Source organism: Falco cherrug (genome assembly GCF_023634085.1).
Source record: "Falco cherrug isolate bFalChe1 chromosome W unlocalized genomic scaffold, bFalChe1.pri SUPER_W_unloc_1, whole genome shotgun sequence".
NCBI lineage: Eukaryota > Metazoa > Chordata > Aves > Falconiformes > Falconidae > Falco > Falco cherrug.
The window spans coordinates 10,511,354-10,532,329 of record NW_026599288.1 but is presented as its reverse complement, the minus strand read 5'-3'; the positions used below and the strand labels follow the sequence as shown (position 1 = coordinate 10,532,329).

Below are 20,976 nucleotides of genomic sequence, written 5' to 3'. Positions count from 1 at the left end.
CTCAGGGACTGGCTGGGCATCAGTAGTGAGAAATTGTATTGTGCATCACTTGTGGGTTTTGTGTTTATTTTTTGCTTGGGTTTAATTCCTCTCTCTCTCTTTTTCATTACAGTTGTAGTTATTGTTATTATTATTATATTTTACTTCATTTCAATTATTAAATTTTATTTATCTCAACCCATGAGGTTTGTCTTTTTCCGATTCTCCTCCCCATCCCACTGGGGAGAGAGAGAGAGAGGAGGGAGGGAGGGAGCAGCTACATGGTACTTATTTGCTGGCTAGGGTTAAACCATAACAGTCTTTTTTGGCACCCAGTGTGGAGCTCGAAGGGTTGAGATAATGATAAATCTGATCAAAGTGTGTTAAGAAAACATCTGTTATAAATATTCATTCAATTGGTTTAATAGGCACTGGTCACAATGTTAATTTATTTGCTCTCAGAGTCATGTTATGTAACACCTTACTTGCAGCATGTTTGCTGTTTTGGCATTTATATTGTCTTTGGGGCCTGGGCCAAGATTCTCATTTTCTTGTACTTTGTAATACTAGCTTGTGATATGCTAGAATTGTTGGTTGTGAAACTAATCTGGTCTGTGTATTGTCATTACCTCTGTACTTCGGGAGCCATGTATTGGGAACTATTAATAATTACACCTTTTGCCTTTTCTTCTCAGAGAGAAAACCTATAGGGGGAACATCTTCCTACATCTTCCCCTTCTCCAAGCTAATTACAGAAGCATTTATGAATTTTGAAAATTTTGAATACCATTGGAATGTTGAAAACAGCGTATTGTCGGTCCTGGTCCTATTGCTAGGAATGATGAATGTGGTTTTGATCTTGTTTAGGGTTAAGCAAATAGCTGTGGCTACTTCAGACACCTGTGACAGGCACTGTGACTACCCAGACCCTGGCGATGGGTAATGCAGAGGACCAACCTGTGCTGGTATCAGTCACCCCTATACACAAGAAGAAATAGACATGAAAAATAGCCCATTTAGTAAAGGAGAATGAAGCAGGGCCATCACAGGAACAGGAGGAAGAAACAGAACAAGAGGTAACCACTTGATCCTTATCCCTGAGGGAGCTGCAAGATATGCAGAAAGATTTCAGCTATCATCCAGGTGAGCACATTGTCACCTGGCTTCACTCATGCTGGGATAATGGGGCTAGTAGCCTGAAATTAGAGGGTAGGGAAGCCAAGCAGCTGGGATCACTTTCTAAAGAAGGGGGCACTGACAAGGCAATTGGAAGAAGGACACAAGTCCTCAGCCTCTGGAGGTGACTCCTGTCAAGTGTGAGGGAAAGGTATCCCTTCAAGGAGGATGTTCCATGACATGCAGGCAAGTGGACTGCAATAGAGAAAGGTATCCAGTACTTGAGGGAACTAGCTGTGCTAGAGATAATTTATTATGACCCAAACAACATGCAGTCACCCATATAATCCCAACAAAGTCCCATGCACACAACCCATGTGGTGGAAATTTGTACAAAGCACATCATCACTGTATGCCAACTCATTAGCATTAATGAGCTGGAGAGACGAAGCAACACTGATGGTGGATGAAGTGGCTCACCAACTCTGGGAATACAAAGACAATCTCTCTTCCTCCCTTGTCATGGCTGTAGAGAATCTGGTCCAGCAACTCAAAGAGGATAGATCCTACTCCATACCTGTACAGTCTCCCATCTCAGCTATTGACAGTAAGTGTCCTTTTTTTTTACTCAAGAGGCAGGATATAAGAGGTATATGCCACTGGGACACCCTGTGGTTTTACATGCAGGACTATGGAGAGGACATGAGAAAGTGGGATGGAAAACCTACCTGACCCTAGAGGCACAGTGTCTTGGTTTAACCCTAGCTGGTAATTAATTACTGCACAGCCGCTTGCTCCCCCCTCACCCAGAGGGATGGAGAGGAGAATTGGAAAGGAATGTAAAACTCGAGGGTTGAGATATGAACAATTTAATTATTGAAACAGAATAAAAATGAAAGAACAATAATAACAATGATGGCAATAACAGTTATAATGAAAAGTGGGGGTGGGGTGGGTATGGATAATAAAATCCAAAGGGAAAAGGAGAAAGAAAACAATTGATACACAATACAACTGTTCACCACCCACTGATCGATGCCCAGCCAGTCCCTGAGCAACAATTGGTAGGCCCTGGCTAACCCCCCAAGTTTATATACCAAGCATGACATCCCATGGTAGGGAATAACCTCTTTGGCTAGTTTGGGTCAGCTGACCTGGCTGTGTCCCCTCCTGATTTCTTATGCCCCTCCAGCCTTCTCACTGGCAAGGCCTGAGAAACTGCAAAGTCCTTGACTTAGTATAAACATTACCCTGCAACAACCAAAAACATCAGTGTGCTATCAACATTGTTTTCACACCAAATTCAAAACACAGCGCTGCACCAGCTACTAAGAAGAAAATTAACTCCATCCCAGCCAAAACCAGGACACTTGGCTTCACAGAGAATGCTTATGGTTGAAAGTAATCTCTGGAAGACATATTATCCAACCTATCCGCTCAAGTAGTCACCTGGAGCTATTGTCCAGGACCATGTCCAGGCAGCTTTTGAATATCTCCAAGGATGGAGATTCCACATCCTCCCTGGCCAACCTGTTCCAGTGCTCAGTCACCCTCACAGTGAAAAAGTGTTTCCTAATGTTCAGAGGGAACCTCCTGTGTTTCCGTTTGTGCCCATTGCCTCTTGTCCTGTCCCTGGGCACCACTAAAAGGAGCCTGGCTCCATCCTTTTTGCACCTTCAGGTATTTATATACATTGATAAATCCCCCCCAAGTCTTCTCTTCTCTAGGCTGAACAGTCCCACCCCTCTCAGCCTTTCCTCATATGAGGGATGCTCTAGTCCCTTACTCATCTTAGTGGTCCTTTGTTGGACTCTCTCCAGTAGCTCCGCCTCTCTCTTGTACTGAGGAGCCCAGGACTGGATATTAAGACTCCAGGTGTGGTCCCAAAAGAGCTGAGGGGAAGGATCCCCTCCCTCAACCTGCTGGCAACATTTCTCCTAATGCAGCCCAGGATATCATTAGCCTTCTTTGCAACAAGGGCACATTGCTGGCTCATGTTCAACTTGGTGTCCAAAAGAACCCCCAGGTCCTTTTCTGCAAAGCTGCTTTCCAGCTGGGTGGATGGGGTTGTACCTCCCCAAGTGCAGGACTTGCCACTTCCCTTGGATGAGCATTGTGAGGTTCATGTCAGCCTATTTATCTAGCCTGTCCAGGTGCCTCTGAACAGCAGCATGACCCTCTGGTGTATCAGCCACTCCTCCCAGTTTGGTCTCATCAGCAAACTTGCTGAGGGTACACTCTGCCCCATCATCCAGATCATGAATGAAGATGTTGAACAGGATTGGACACAGTATTGACCCCTGGGGTACGCTGCTATTGACTGGCCTCCAACTAGACTTTGTGCTGCTGATCCCCACTCTCTGAGCCCAGCCATTCAGCTAGTTTTCAGACAACCTCACTGTCTTCTCAACCACCTTGTACATCAAGAGCTTCTCTATAAGGATCTTCCAGGAGACAGTGTCAAAAGCCTTAATGAAATTTGTGTGAAGGCACACAAAGGACAAGAAGGTTATAAAGTTGGTCAAGCATGACTTCCCCTTGGTGAAGCCATGCTGACTACTCCTGATCACCTTCTTGTCCTTTGTGAGCCAGAACTTTTATGAGAGGCTATGTTTTGGATTTGTGCTGAAAACAGTGTTGATAATACAGGGATATTTTTGTTACTGCTGAGCAGCACTTACACAGAGTCAAGGCCTTTTCTGCTCCTCACACCACTCCACCAGCAAGTAGAAATAGAATAAAAATGAAAGAACAATAATAACAATAATGACACTAACAGTTATAATGAAGGGGGGGGGGGGGCGGGGATGACATGGACGACACCAAAATCCAAAGGGAAAGGAAGAAAGAAAACAAGTGATACACAATACAACTTTTCACCACCCACTGACCGATGCCCAGCCAGTCCCCAAGCGAGGATCGGTAGGCCCCAGCTAAACCCCCTAAATTTATATACAAAGCATGCTGTCCCATGGTATGGAATACCTCTTTGGCTAGTTCAGGTCAAGTTGACCTGGCTGTGTTCCCTCCCAATTTCTTGTGCCCCTTCAGCCTTCTGTCCTGGTTTCAGCTGGGTTAGAGTTAATTTTCTTCTTAGTAGCTAGTACAGTGCTGTGGTTTGGCTCTGATGTGAGAACAATGCTGATAACACACTGATGTTTTTAGTTGTTGCTGGGTGATGATTATACTAAATCAAGGACTTTTCAGTTTCTTGGGCCTTGCCAGCCAGAGGGCTGGAAGGGCACAGGAAATTGGGAGGGGACACAGCCAGGACAGCTGACCCGAACTAGCCAAAGAGGTATTCCGTACCATATGACGTCATGCTGAGTATAAAAGCTGGGGGAAGAAGAAGGAAGGGGGGAACATTTGGCATTATGGCATTTGTCTTCCCAAGTAACTGTTAGATATGATGGAGCCCTGCTTTCCTGGGGATGGCCAAACACCTGCCTGCCCATGGGAAGTGGTGAATGAATTTCTTGTTTTGCTTTGCTTGCATGTGTGGCTTTTGCTTTACCTGTTAAACTGTTCTTATCTCAACCCCTGAGTTTTACATCCCTTTCCGATTCTCCTCCCCATCCCTCTGGGTAAGGGGGAGTGAGCAAGCGACTGCATGGTGCTTGGTTGCTGGCTGGGACTAAACCACGACAGTCATTTTTGGCGTTCAACGTGGGGCACGAAGGGTTTGAGATAACAACAAATTTGATTGGAATGTGCTAGTTTGAATTCATAGCTGTTATTGCTGTTTAGCTATTAAGGGGCAGGTTTCTGTGCTTACCATGGAGCTTGCTTGCCTCACTGTATATTAGACTCTAGTGCTCGTTAGTGGCTGCATCTTGCTTTCACTGCTTGCTGTACTGCTTATCATCTCACTGTGCTGTGCCTGGGAACATTCTCATAACAGCAATGGTGATGTGCTGGGGCTGGCAGATGGCCAGGGCATGGCTGCTGTTTCTGTGCTTCTGTACCGGACAGGCTGGAACTCCAGCATGAATTTGAGTCAAAGGGACTGTGACCTGTGGATGAGTCCACGTGGGATCAGGGCATCCTGAAGTGTCTGTGGCTGTGAATACGTCCATTCCAGAGCAGGTATATCTTGGAGTGTCTGTGTCCCTTTTTATGTCTGTGCTGCAGCGGGTATGCCTCTGAGGGGATTGTGGCCCAAGGATAAGTCCATGCTGCAGCAGGTACACCTTGAAGCATCAGTGGCTGTGCATGAGGTCATGCTGGAGTACCTCTAAAGTGTGTGGCCATGGATAAGCCCACGACAGAGCAGGTACACCCCTGGAGGGACTGCAGCCAGGGATAAGGCCATGCTGGAAGAGGTACACCTCAAAGTGACTGTGGCTGTGGATGAGTCTATGCTGCAGCAGGGATACCCCTGGAGAGACTGTGGCTCGTAGCTGAGGCTCCACTTGGAGCAGGTAGAACCCTAAGGGACTGCAGTCTGTGGATAAGTCCAAGCCAGAGCAGGGGCAAGGGGAGGAGTTCATTGCAATGTTAAACCCTATGAGCTGGTCCAAAGGGACCGGGGTGGAGACTGTAATGGATATACCTTTAAATTGTTGTAACCCATGATTTGAGTTTCATGTTATAGGAATGACTATATCAGGAACCACCTGAACCATTGGAGGACAAGCCTTACAAGAAGCAGTGCAAGCGCAGCAGTGACCTGAGCTGAGCTGTCTTTGGTGCCCAGTAACTCCATACAACAAAACCTCTCTTCTCCTGAGTGACCACCATAACAGATGGAGCCCAAACTCATGGACTAAATGAACTCAGTGGACATTTGTGGACATTTTACAGGGGTGGTCCATAGACTAGGGGAATGACACCTGTGTATTATATCAAAAGATGGGAAGGGCGGTGATGGTTAATGACAATGTACTGGATAGTGTTGGACCTGAGCATGATGTAAATGTTATAGAATAAGGGGTAGATACTGTGCTGGTTTTGGCTGGGATAGAGGTAATTTTCTTCATAGTAGCTAGTATGGGGCTATGTTTTGGATTTGTGCTGAAAACAGCGTTGATAATGCAGAGATGTTTCTGTTACTGCTGAGCAGTGCTTACAGAGTCAAGGCCTTTTCTGCTCCTCATACAGCCCCACTAGCAAGTAGGCTGGAGGGGCACAAGAAGTTGAGAGGGGATACAGCTGGGACAGCTGATCCCAACTGGTCAAAGGGATATTCCATACCATATGACATCATGCTCAACATACAAAGCTGGGGGGAAGAAGAAGGAAGGGAAGGATGTTCAGAGTGATGGTGTTTTATCTTCCCAAGTAACCATTGCACATGATGGAGCCCTATTTTCCTGGGGATGGTTGAACACCTGCCTGCCAATGGGAAGTGGTGAATGAATTCCTTATTTTGCTTTGCTTGCATGCGCAGCTTTTGATTTCCCTATTAAACTGTCTTTATCTCAACCCATGAGTTTTCTCACTTTTACCCTTCTGATTCTCTCCCCCATCCTGATGCAGGGGGAGTGAGCAAGTGAGTGGCTGTGTGGTGCTTAGTTGCCAGCTGGGGTTAAACCACGACACCTAGGAATCTGCTTTCAAGGGTACTGAGGTCCATAAATGCTGGTCACTTTTTAAGAACCATCCCTTAAGAGTGCAGGAGCAGGCAACTCCAACTTGTCGGAAGTCAAGCAAGTGGGGCAGAAAACTGGTTGGGATGAACAGGGATTTAGGTGGAAAATGTATGGACTTTTGGAAGCAAGGTCAGGCTACACAGGACTACAGAGATGCTGTTTGACACTGTAGGGAGAAAATTCATACAGCCAAAGCTCACTTGGAGTTGAAGCTGGCCAATACTGTGATGGAAAACAAAAAAGGCTTTTAAAATATGTTAACAGTAAAAGGAGGACTAAAGAAGGCATCGGTCCATTACTTGATGAGGTTGGCCACATAATCAGTAGGAATGATGATAAAGAAGAGACATTTAATGCCTTTTTTGCCTCTGTCTTCAACACCGATGATGGGCTCTGGGACCTCAAACCTCTGGGTTTGAGGACCGTGACTCAGGTAGGGATAAGCTCTCAGTTGACTTTCAACTTGTACAGGATTTGCTGTTGCAACTGAATGTACATAATCCTATGGGGCCCAATAAGATTCATCCCAGGGGACTGAAAATGTTGGTTGATGTTATTGCAAGACCTCTCTCATTTATTTATCAGTGGTCTTGGGAATCTGGAGAGGTCTCAGTTGACTAGAAGCTTGCGACGAGCGAGGGAAAGCAAGCAGCCGACTCAATGTGAGTGATAAAGCAAGCTTCGATTTATTACGGCGCGATTATGTCTTATATACAGTTCCAGTTAATTATGCCTACTAGTCATCTGCTGATTGGCTAAGCTCTAAAGGGTTACATTTTCATACGTCCTCCTACTTGCGGTTTCTGCGGATAGCTAGCTACATATATTTTTTTTTCCTCTCTTGTCTACGCGAATTCCTCAAAGTTATTTACAACATTAGGCACAAGGTCAGCATGACCTTATCTCTCTTCCCTTTTTAGCAAGCCTGGTAATTTTCTATTTTTAGCAAGCCTGGTAATTTCCCACTGCGGCCTAGCTTGGTTCACTCCAGACTTATGTCAAAAGCTGTATCACACAGTCCTTCTATGGAACCGTGGCCGTTCTCTTTCATCCATTCTGCAACAGAAGCTAGCAAATGTTATTCCCATTTTCAGGAAGGGCAAGAGAGAAGACCCTGGTAATTATAGGCCTGTCAGTCTCACTTTGGTGCCTAGCAGAATTATGGAGATTATTTTGGGAGTTACTGAAAAACACTTGAAAGACAATGCAGTCATTGGTCAAAGCCAGGGGTCCTCAAACTTTTTAAACAGGGGGCCAGCACGTGGATGAAGTGGTAGGCAGTCATCTGCGGCTGCTTGGTTTCCCCCCACAACCCCCGGTGGGGGGGGGGGGGGGGGTTCTGTAAATACTGGGGGCCAGATTGAGGACCCTGGGGGGCTGTATCCAGCCCACGGGCTGTAGTTTGAGGACCCCTGGTCAAAGCCAACATGAGTTCATGAAGGGAAAATCATGCATTACTAACTTAATATCCTTTTATGACAAGATTACGCACCTAATGGATGAAGGGAAGGCAGTGGATGTGGCGCTTTTGGATTTTAGCAAAGCTTTGTTACTGTCTTTCACAGTATCCTTCTGGACAAAATATCCAGCATACAGCTAGACATGTACATAAGATGATGAGTGAACAATTGGCTGAAGAGTCAGGCTCAAAGAATTCTAGTAAATGGGGTTACATCAAGCTGGTGGCCAGCGAGAAGTGGTGCTCCTCAGGGCTCAATTTTAGGGCCAGTTCTCCTCAGTGTTTTTATCACCTGGATACAGGAGTTGAGTGCATACTATGTAAGTTTGCCAATGATACTAAATTAGGAGGAGTTGTGGATTCCCTCGAGGGTAGAGAGGCCTTACAGAGAAATCTTGATAAATTAGAGCACTGGACAATCACCAATTTACAAGGACAAATGCCACATTCTGCACTGTACTAGATTTGTCTTGGATAAAGTTAAATTTCTTCATAGTCGCTTGTATGGTGCTGTGTTTTGGATTTGTTCTGAAAATAGTGATGATAACACAACGATGTTCAAGTTATTGCTAAATAGAGCTTACTCAGCATCAAGGCTATTTCTGCTTCTCACACTGCCATGCCAACGAGTAGGCTGGGAGTGCACAAGAAGTTAGGAGGGGACACAGCTGGGACAGTTGACCCCATCAGACCAAAAGGATATTCCATACCATATGACATTGTGCTCAGCAATAAAAGCTGGGGGAAAGAAGGAGGAAGGGGGGGGACGTTCAGAGTTATGGCTTTTTGTCTTCCCAAGTAGCCATCTTGTGTGATGAAGCCCTGCTTTGAAGTAGTGAATTAATTCTTTATTTTGCTTTGCTTGCACATGCAGCTTTTCCTTTACCTATTAAACTGTCTTTATCTCAACCCACAAGTTTTCTCACTTTTGCCCTTCCAATTCTCTCCCCCATTCCATTCAGTGGGGAGTGAGGAAGCAGCTGTGTGGGGCTTAGCTGGCCACTGGGGTTAAACCACAACATGCACCTGGAATGGTGTAATCTTGGATGTACATATAGACTGGGGGACAAGAGGCTGGAGTGCAGGTCTGCAGAAAGGGATCTGGAGGTTTTGGTGAGCTCAGTATGAGTCAACAATGTGCCCCGGTGGCCAAAATGGTCAACCGTATCCTGGAGCACATTAGGCACAGTATAGCTAACTGGTCGAAAGAAGTGATTGTGCCACTATACTCAGCACTGGTTAGGCCTCACCTCAAGTACTGTGTGTAATTTTGAGGTCCACAATATAGGGAGGTTATAAAGATATTAGAATGTGTTCAAAGGAGGACAACAAAATGATGAACGGACTAGAGGGCGTGACTTATGAGGAGCAGCTGAGGATACTTAGTTTGTTCAGCTTAGAGGAGATGGGTGAACTCTACAGCTTCCTCATGAGGGGGAGCAGAGAGAGGTGCTGATCTCCTCTCTGGTGTCTGGTGATAGGACACAAGGGAATGGCTTAAAGCTGCGTCAGGGGAAATTCAGATTGGATATTAGGAAAAAGTTCTTCACTGAGATGGTGGTCAAGCACTGGAACAATCTCCCCAGGAAAGTGGTCAGTGTTCAGGAGGTGTTTGGACAACACTCTTAGATATATGGTGTAACTTTTAGTTTGCCCTGTGTGGAGTCAGGAGTTGGGCTCGATGGTCCTCATGGGTCCCTTCCAACTCAGGATAGTCTATGATTCTATGAAAATATGCCTAAAATGAGAAAAAAAGCAATTCAGAATAACTTTCAGTTGATATATTAAAGCCGATGCATTCAAACCTATATATTATTTGAACCATTAACACTATTATGTTTTGACCATAAATATTAAATTTAAGTGAAAGACACACGAATACTCAAATGAGAATCAGAAATGTACCTTTTATTATTTAAAAAACCCCAACACAGCTAACAAATGGAGGAACTGCCAGTAAGTTACATGAATTGACATTTGAAATATAAGGAAAATACTTTTCCACGGTCTTTTTTTCATTCTTTTTTATATGTCAACAGGGTTAGTTAATAAGTACTGTAACTGCTGAAAAGCTGATCAACTCATAAATGTTCATAAATTATCAATGGCGGCTGCACCTAGGAAGCTTTGGTTTCTTGAAATGAAAGATTATTTTCTGTCCTCAAGAACATTTTTTTAAGTGCAAAAAGAATAGATGTATATTGCCATGTGCTTTGTCCATGACAGTACAAAAATGTTTGAAATTCCAATAGTTAAGTAGCAACTTCTCAGACAAAGAAAATTTCCTTTAAATTATAAAACATGTAGCAGTGTATTGGCAAGATAAATATTTTAAAAATAATCAATACATTATTGATGTCAATTTTAAATAGTTTAGTTCCGGAATATTTCCAGAATATACTGAACCCAGAAAATCACTGTACTGATGCATCATTGCTATCCTGGAATTTCTTTTTGTGAAATCCTTTTGTAGCTCTTCTGTCTTTGTTGCTCTTTGAAAGGATTACTGCTTTGTATTGCTGTATCTATGTAGAGAAAGTTCATTTTTTGCTTCTTGGAATAATTTGTTGTATAGGTGAATCTCACTGTAAATCTTTGCAAGCTGCAGTATTTCTTAAAACAAAACCTAACCTCTAACTGTTGTTACAGGACTGTGATGGTGCTCAAAAGTACTGAGCACTTCATAGTTAAAGGGATTGTTTCTTGGGCATGCAGTAATTGAAGTGAATCATATATATTAAATGCTGGCAAAACAGATTGCAAACAATGTCAAGTAAACCCATGAAAGCTGGTGAGTATTTGGAATCCTCTTTGTCTTTGTATGGCCTCTAAATGTCCTTTGTTTGGGCAGCAACACTCCAACACTCTCTGAGGTCTCTGCTCCCTAAAGCAATTTGAAACTCTAGAAATTCTGTACTTGTAATCATGTCTCTTGTACCTGAGGCAGGCTAAAGCTGACTCCCTCTATAAATCACATTGGTTCTCCTACACTTGGTGATTACTGTTCTATTTTTTTCCTTGACAAACACTACTTTGATAAATTTAAGTTGGCAGGCATGCTTGAGGAAGAATCTTTGTATTTAACACTCTAATACATGATTTTTTCCCCCTTCAAAATCAAGAGCTGACCATTCCCAATCTCATCTCTCACTGTATCAAATCACTTTTGGGAATATACTGTAGTTGTAACTGTTTATTTGAACTCAACGTTAGGTTCCAATCACAGCCAAATATCTAAAGGGAAACTTTTTTCAAAAGTTTCAAACAATACCATTGAAGTTGTAAGTGATTAGTAGTGCTGTGGTGTGCATGAGACCACATCTGGACTTCTTGTGTCTAGCTTTGGGTGCCCTAGTATGAGAAAGACATTGACAGACTGGAGAGAGCTCAGAGGACATCCAGATGATGATGGGGCTGTAGCACATGGGGTGTGAGGAGAGGCAGAGGGAAATGCATTTCTTTATTCTACAGAGAAGGCTAAGGGGGGCACTAATGGCTCTCTTTGCTACCTAATGAGACAACTTTGGTTAAATGCTTCAGTCCTTGGTTTTCTGTCATGCAATGAAATGTCAAAGATAGAAAAGCTACTAAATTTTAGTCATTTTCTATTGTCGTGGTTTAACCCCAGCTAGTAGCTAGAGCACCACACATGGTTTACATGCCTGGTGCAGTTGACATGCTTGAGGGATGGGATGCCATCCTGAGGGACCTGGACAAGCTCGAGAAGAGGGCCCACGTGAACCTCATGATGTTCAACAAGGCCAAGTGCAAGGTCATGCACCTGGGTCAGGGCAATCCCCAGTATCATTGCAGGCTGGAGGATGAAGGACTTGGGGATATGGGTAGATGAAAAACTGGACATGAGCTGGCAACGTGCACTTGCAGCCCAGAAAGCCAATTGTATCCTGGGCTGCATATAAAAGAACTGTGGCCAGCAGTTTGAAGGAGGTGATCCTTCCCCTCCACTCCACTCTGGTGAGACCCCACATGGAGTACTGCATCCAGCTCTGGGGTCCCCAGCAAAGGAAAGACATGGATTTGTTAGAGCAGGTCCAGAGGAGGGCCACGAAAATGATCAGAGGGCTGGAACACCTCTCCTATGAAGACAGGCTGAGAGAGTTGGTGTGTTCAACCTGGAGAAGAGAAGGCTCCAGGGAGACCTTATTGTGGACCTTCAATACTTAAAGGGGACTTAACAAATGAATTGTTAATGGTTAATTCAAGTTACAAGCATTTTTGAATGCCCAGCTAAGCGCTTCCTTAAGCACCTGCAAATTCTTTGTTTAAAGAGGAAAGTACCAACACAAGATGAATGAGCTGACTGGAAGTCTACCACAAGAAGCACTAACTAGGGGAAAAGTAATTCTGACAGGGGGAGATTGCAACCATGGACTCATTGACCAAGGACTCAAGAAACCCCCCAACAGAAAAAAGAAGTTGAGACTGAGCATGCAAACTAATTAACATGAGAAGCAAGAGAATTACTTGAGAAATAGGAAACTGAGTATTAGGTAATGAAAGTATTATGTAACTTGTAACCAACAAAGGCTGATGTCTTTGCTTGCTGAACTGTATAAATAGTGTAAAGTTTTGACAATTGGTGAGCTAGGCTTTTGTGAGTTAGCTAGGGTTTTGTGGGTTTGTTAATCAGTGGTGGCCAAAGTATAAGCTGGATGACAGCAAGAAATGGCTGGAAAATGGGACTTTGAATTATAATACTATATTGCAGTTAATGCTTTTCTGTAGAAGAGTGGGTAAATGGGATGAAGTACCATATGTTGATTTGTTCTTTGCATTGCGTAATAATTATGAAATGAGAAAGAAATGTAAAATGTTAGACAATGAGCTGAATGGTATCTATGCATTGACTGAAAGAGGACTGAAGAAGACTCAGAGGTGCTGTTCAGCTTGTGATACTGGGAAGGGGTGTATTAAGGGAAATGAGGAGCTGGAGTGACCTGCGGAATTAGACTCTATAACTCGAAAGTTATAAAGTAGGTATGTTTATTGCGCGCAGATGCACGGGGGATCGCTCCTCCACAAGCGTGCATACCCGAAGTGACGAACCATCTCACATTTATACAATGAACAAATGAATATTCAATTAACGCCTATACATATTCGTTACCTAAACCCCGCTTCGTATGTTAATTAGCTTATCAGTCCGTTTCCTGGAATGTGGTGGTCTTGCAGGTTTGTAGGTGATTCATGTTCTTGTGACCATCCAATCTTCTTCAGGTGATTCATGTCCTTGTGACCACCCAATCTTCTCCAGCAAGGAGACTTAGCACTCCCTCCCTCTAGATAGCATTTGAATGTCTCTCATCTTTTCTCATTCTCTTTTAAATAGCCCCTTTGTTAGAGGAAGAGGGGCAGGCATCTCCCCGTCTCCCCTTTGTTAGAGGAAGAGGGACAGGCGTCTCCTCAAAACTGTAGTTGTCACCGCACCCATGACTAGTCACCATACCCACATTCCTTAAGCAGACACATACAATCACAATCGATGTCCATTGTCCCCATTTCACACTATTTCTCCATATCAATCCCCCCTTTTCTATTAAATTAAGTAAATTCTTTTACTTAAGCAGTCTTCCCGAATGATATAAAGCATCATACATAAGTGTTACCCTTTTAAACATTCTCCAAACCCACAAATATAACATAACGGTTAGTATTAAGGAAATTCCTAAACTGATCAATAAGATCACAATGGGGTGTACCATAGTGTTAAGAATTCCTGTTGCAGAAGGTGACCAGCCAAAGAGAGTATCCCACCAATTATGGTTTCCATCCTGTTCTACCTTTTTTAAAACTTTCTTGATCCCCTCTACATCATGATGGACCATAAGAAGAGTTTCATGTCCCTTTTCTTTGGTTTCTTCCAGTATACGTTGTAAATCTGCATGTTTTAATAGTTCTTTTATACTGCTTATATTTAGTCCTATGTGGGTAGGAATTATTATCTGTGATAGGGTAAAGTTGGATTTTAAGAATTGATGAGACACTACTGGGGCTGAGTAACTAAAATCGCATCCTGTGATAGTAGTAAAATTACAAATACAATAATTTGAATACTGTGCAGTCTCCTTTACCTCCCCATCTATGGTTATTGTGTTACACTTAGTTCTCAAACACGCACATCCCTTCCCTGCATATATAATTACTGTTTTCAAGTTTGCATTTGGTCGGGCCTCGAAATGACATATTTTCTGATCTGTATCTAAACAAGTATCCTGAGCCATGATAGTATTGCTTTCACAGAGGAAGCCCTGCTGTTCTCGCATAATACAAGATTCTAAATCTACTGTTTGCCACTTGTCACCTATCTTTCTGGCCCATGTTCTATGTTCAAAAGGGTATAGGAGCACCCCATTATGGTTAATTCCAAGGGCTACAATGGGGTGTATGGTAATTATTACTGCATTATGTATGGTTAACACAAAAGCTGTGATGGTGTGTGTGTTGGGGTCGTAGGTAAAGTTCACCATATTCCACCATGACTGGAGTTTTCTTTCTACCTCCGTAGCATTGTCCCAAACCATCTTTCGAATTTCTGTAGGAAATATGCCTTCCTCTCCTTCTCTTATTATGGATGCAGCTATTGATTGCATCCACATTTGGGCTTGGATACAACTTAGAGCCAGGGCGACGTCATCCTGTAAACCACTTAATGCCTTAGTGATGAGTTGATGATCTTCCATGTTTATTTGTTCCCACCCAGGGAGTACCTTCGATATCAACCATTGGTGCGCCCCTAATGCCAATAATGAAGATTTTAGTGGTTGTTGTAGTTTTGATAGATCGGCCGTGGTGGTGGCTAGTTTATTCATTATCACCTCTGAGTCTATGGAATTTAATACTCCGAGTCCTGTTCCCAACATTCCAGTTACATCTCTCACTATTCTGTTTCGATAAATATTTCCCCTTTTTCTTAACCAAGTTGTCCATCCCTCATAAGAGGTTCGTAAGAAGGGGGAACAGGATGGCTTAACATCAGAAACATTGACTTGTATTTTTAACTCTATTCTTTTAAGAGACCATTCTGGGTTAAACAACATTTGTTGCTGACCTGTATTTCTGATTACATATGGTCCTATTGTATAAATTTTTGGATCTGGTTTAGTTAATTCAAGATCAAGCGTTAATGGGATTGTTGTAACTGTGGTGGTGGTAGGAACAGTGGTTAGCATGATTGTTATTTTGATCTTATAAGTCAGAGCTGTTCTTGGGGATTCCTTTCCTAGGCATATTATAAAGATGGGCTCCGTTAAGGTAAAATTGTGCCAACATTCCCGTGAATTAAAGCACATGGTTGTATTTAGAAGGGTAAATTCCTTATCTACCTTTCTGACATTAATCAGGGTGTCTCCCGAAATCTTGGTGTTATCCTTTTCATTATATGTTTGACACCCTACTTTTATCCTAACTCCTAATTTTCCCCATAATCGGTCGACTTTGTGTACATCCTCCCGATCCCATTGATTCCTTTGGTACACCTCATTTTCAGAAAAAACCACCATAGCTAGTTTCGTCTTTGAGTCCACCTTTCCCATTATTCCAGTGTGTTTTTTCTGGGCATGATTCCAAGGCCAGTTATCAGGCTTTTGGTTGTAGGCAAGAGAGAGGGTACAAAAAACCACAAATGGTTTAAACCCACTATTGATCATTTTAAGAATCTAAACGTTCCTCATATATACATATAAAATCTGTTTTGATCAAAAATATCTTTGTTTGAGTTGGGGCTTACTGATAACAAGTTGGGCAAGACTGGCCACTGGCTCAGTCCCAGACTCTTTTGTTCTATATTGTTTGTTGTGGTGCCCTTCCCATATGGTGGATCCGCAACCGCTCAGGTTCACTTACTTGCCACCCACATTGTTCCCATTTGTCCGAGTAAATTTGAGTTTCAGTTCTTTTTTATCTGGGGTTACTTTTCACGAAGTTGCAGGGGCTTTCTTAATCCGGGTATGGTGAATCCAAGAATTCTGTCCCTCAACCTTGATTGCAGTGTAGGTGGTGAGTAGGACTTGAAAAGGTCCGGTCCACTGTGGTTCCAGGGTTTTATCTGCAAAACACTTAACGTATACATAGTCTCCTGGTTGTATATCGTGAACAGGTCCATCCAGACCCCTACTGCGTGTTCCCATCACATGCTTCTCAATTCTTATTAATTGTTTGTTTAGTGCCACCATATAGGAAGTCACTGTTTCTTCACCAATCTGTGAAGACATCCCCTTTTGTACCCCACAGGGTCGTCCATATAAAATTTCAAATGGGCTAAGCCCCTCTTTTGCTCTCGGTCTAGTTCGAATTCGTGTAAGAGCTAATGGCAAAGACTGGGGCCAAGTTAGATTTGTTTCTTGGCCTAACTTGACAATCTGTTGTTTGATTAGATGATTCATCTTTTCCACCTGGCCACTCGATTGTGGTCGGTATGGGGTATGTAATTGCCAATCTATTCCTAGATGGTGGCTGATCTGTTGTACTATTCTGGACACAAAATGTGGTCCTCTATCCGAGGACATTACTGCTGGGACTCCAAACCTAGGTATTATCTCTTGGAGTAGTATTTTGGTCACTTCCCGGGCTTTAGCAGTTCTGCACGGGAAGGCTTCTGGCCAACCTGAAAAGGTATCTGTTAGTACCAATAAATATCGATACCCCCCTTTTCTAGGAAGTTCCGAGAAATCGATCTGCCACTGTTGCCCAGGAACATTTCCTCTCCCAATTTTTCCCAACTTTGGCCCCTTGGTAATCTTAGGATTAGTCTGGAGACAAAGATCACATTGTTGGGTTACTTGTCTAATAGTAGTATACAAATTTCGTGCTATTATGTTTTTAGTGAGATCCTTATATAGAGCTTCTGCCCCCCAGTGCCTTTTTCTATGTTCTTCCCTGACTACTGACCATACCATGTAGGAAGGAATCACTATTCTCCCATGTGAGATTATAGCCCACCCTTCCTCATTATATGATCCCTTTAGGTCAGAAATCAGTTTGCGATCTTCTTTAGTATAGTCTGGTTTACCTTCTAGAGATATTTGTCCATCAGGTATTAGCGCACCCTCTACCTTGATTGCTTTTCTGGCTGCCTGTTTTGCTTCCCTGTCCGCCAGTTCATTTCCTCTTTCCAATTCTGTGCTCACTTTCTGGTGTGCCTTAATGTGCATAATTGCCACCCTTTCAGGAAGCTGGACCGCATTTAGGAGTTTCAAAATTTCTTCCGCATGTTTGATGATTTTTCCTTGGGAGTTTAACAGTCCCCTTTCTTTCCATATTGCTCCATGAGCATGTACCACTCCAAAGGCATATTTAGAATCAGTCCAAATATTTATAGGTTTTCCCCGAGCTCTCTCCAGAGCTCGAGTAAGGGCTATGATTTCAGCCTTCTGTGCCGAAGTGTCAGCCGGTAGCGGCCCCGATTCTATCACTTCTTCAGAGGTTGTAACAGCATATCCGGAATGTCGCTTTCCATTCAGCATATAGCTGCTCCCATCCGTAAACCAATGTTCAGCTCCATTAATAGGAACATCCTTGAGATCTGTCCGACTAGAATAAGTGGCTTCGATTGTTTCTAGACAGTCATGATCGACTGATTCTCCGATATTCCCATTAAGAAATGAGGCCGGATTGACGATGTTTGTAGTCACGATCTCAACATCATCTTGTTCCACCATTATGGCCTGGTATTTTAGGAATCTCTGTGGGGAGAGCCAATGCCCCCCTTTTGTTTCAAGGACTGCAGACACTGTGTGGGATACTAAGACAGTCATTTTCTGGCCCAGGGTAAACTTCCGGGCCTCTTGGATGTTTAGGATAACAGCTGCTACTGCTCTCAGGCAACCAGGCCATCCTTTTGCAGTGGCATCCAGCTGTTTAGAGAAGTATGCCACTGCCCGTCTGTATGGTCCCAAATCTTGTGCCAGTATTCCTAATGCCATTCCCTGTTTCTCATGGGAAAATAGGAAAAATGGCTTACTCACATCAGGAAGTCCTAGTGCTGGTGCCGACATCAAGGCTTTCTTCAGTTCATGGAAAGCTCTGTCTGATTCAGCATCCCACTGAAGATCCTTCTGATTAGCTGCTATCAGGGAATATAATGGTTTAACAAGCAAGCCATAATTACATATCCAAAGCCGGCACCATCCTGTCATTCCCAGGAATGTCTGTAGTTCCTTTACAGTTCATGGTCGGGGGGCTTGGCATATGGCTTCTTTTCGGGCCTTCCCCAGGACCCGTTGTCCGGCACTGATCTCGTACCCTAGGTATGTGACCTGTTGTAACACCACCTGTGCCTTCTTCTTAGAAACTCAATATCCTTGTAGTCCCAGAAAGTTCAGCAAACTCACAGTCCAAATAATACAAGATTCTTCGGTTCTGGTTGCAATAAGAAGATCGTCTACATATTGTAACACTTTCCCTTCTTCTGACGGTGGTTCCCATAACTCCAAATCCTTTGCTAATTGGTTTCCAAAAATTGTGGGGCTATTTTTAAACCCCTGTGGCAACACCGTGCATGTGAGCTGGGTCTTTCGACCGCTTCTGGGATTTTCCCATTCAAAAGCAAAAATTCTTTGGCTGGCTTCGTGGAGAGGGAGGCAAAAGAAGGCATCTTTTAAGTCTAAAACTGTGAACCAAGCTAGGTCAGGTGTCAGGGTGGTTAGTAGGTTATAGGGGTTAGCTACTACAGGATACAGATCCTCTGTTATTTTGTTAATGGCCCTTAAATCTTGAACTATCCTATAAGACCCATCAGGTTTTTTAACTGGGAGGATAGGTGTGTTAAATTCTGACTCACATTCTTTTAGTAGTTTTAGTTCTATGAATCGCTCTATGTTTGGACGAATTCCTTCCCTATCTTCCCTTTTCAGTGGGTATTGTTTAATTCTTACCGCACTCTGCCCTTCCTTCAGTTTTACTATTACGGGTGATGCATTCTTGGCACGTCCCGGTATGTCAATTGCCCATACTCCGGGATATACCTGATCAATAATTCTGGTATCAATTTCCCTTTTTATAGGAGTATTGGCCAGAGATAGGCTCATAACCTGTATGTATTGATGATTATTTACCTCCAGAGTAACTTCCCCTTTTTTAAATTTGATTGTTGCCTCCAATTGTTCTAATAAGTCCCTACCAAGAAGGGCCTTTGGGGAATTTGGCTCAATAGGAATTTATGGATCCCCATCTGTTTTCCCAACTTATATTTTAAAGGTTTACAAAAATAAGCCTTTTCAGTTTGGCCAGTTGCACCTTTTACTGAAACATAATCATTTCCCAAAGGCATTAAAGCCTGGTTCAAAACCGAATAGGTGGCTCCTGTGTCTATTAAAAATTCCACCTCCTCCTGTTCTTCTCCTAATTTTAATTTTATTAATGGGTCGGCTAGTCAATTTTCTTCTTCCATGTGAGCTATTGTTTTCCCTTGATTATTGCGCCATTTAGTGTTTTCTTGATGTCTGCGTTCAGGGCATTCGTTTTTCCAGTGTCCTGTCCTTTTGCATATTGCACACTGATTCCTACCCAGGGGTGTCAGCCCACGCCTTGATTTAACTTTAGATTTTTGATTCTCATTTTCTCTTACTACTGCTAATATTTTCTTTTGGTCCTGCTTGTAACCTTCTTCTCGATTACTAAATATTCTCCATGCTTCCTCTACTAATTTTTCCAAGTCTTTTCAGGAGGTCTCAATTTTTGCAACTTGCGCCTAATATCCCCTTGTGATTGTCCTAAAAAGAGGGATATTAGTTGCTGTGCGCCTACCTCCGAATTTGGGTCCAGAGACGTGTGCCGGCGCATTGCATCTCTTATTCTGTCTAAGAATTCTGAAGGTGTTTCAGAAGGACCCTGTCTGACCTCATATAACGCTGCCCAATTTATTGTTCTAGGAATTGCTTTCTCCATTCCTCTGAATATCCATTCCTGGTATGCCTGTAATCTTCCCATTTCAGCGGCTCAGTTTGGGTCCCATTCCGGGTCCAACAAAGGAAACCATTCTCTATAATTATCTCCCTTTATATTATAATGTTCCTTTGCGAGATCCCCCGCTGTTTTTATGACTAATTGTTTTTCAGTTTCAGTCAAACAATCTAATAATAATTGTATATCACTCCAGTCAGGATTGTGCTGTTTTATTAGAAATTTAAAATTCTGTGCCGTCTTTATCGGATCATTACGGTATTCTCGGGCAGCCTCTTTCCATTCTCTCAGATCAGCACCCGTGAACGGAACGTTTATTTTCATTGTTCCTCCGTCCGGATTTATGGCTTCTCGGAGGGGTGCCTGTAAAATAGACTTCTGTCTGGTGCGTGAAGACACCAGACTATTTGGAGCCGTAATGGCAGTTTTTGTGTTTCCTTGTGTGGCACCGGGTGTTTGGCTTTCTTTATAAATAACTTGTGGAATTTCTTCCTCTTGTTCGCCTGGGGGTGGACTGGGAGCCCTGGCCGAACCTTGTCTCTCCACTCTATAAGGTGGATTAAATAAATCATTTAATTCGGGCTCTTGTTCTCTGTTTAATTTGATACACCTTTGTCCAATACTACATGCTGAGCAACATCTTTTCAGCTTTCCTTTACGCTCCATCCTGTCCTCTCTTTCTAGTGCTAGTACCATAGGATCCCAAGGGGGTACTAATCCACAGTCCTTTTGCCACTCAGGTTTGTCCCGGAGGACGAAGAACATGTCTGCATATGATACTTCATCCCATTTTCCCTCTCTCCTCAGAAACAACATTAATTGCAGGAGAGTGTTATAATCTAACGTTCCTCCCTCCTGAGGCCATTTCGCATCACTCTCCAATTTATACAAAGGCCACCACTGATTACAATA

At 43.2% G+C, this 20,976-nt stretch overlaps 1 protein-coding gene across 1 annotated transcript; it reads right to left on the bottom strand.

The window, feature by feature from the left end:
- Positions 1-6,981: 6,981 nt before the first annotated feature.
- LOC129734889 (uncharacterized) lies at positions 6,982-20,730 on the bottom strand. Its single transcript, XM_055700262.1, is given in 4 exon segments — positions 6,982-7,188; positions 16,860-19,309; positions 19,312-19,530; positions 20,322-20,730. Coding segments are annotated over 4 exon segments (3,285 nt in total).
- Between the last annotated feature and the right edge of the window lie 246 nt (positions 20,731-20,976).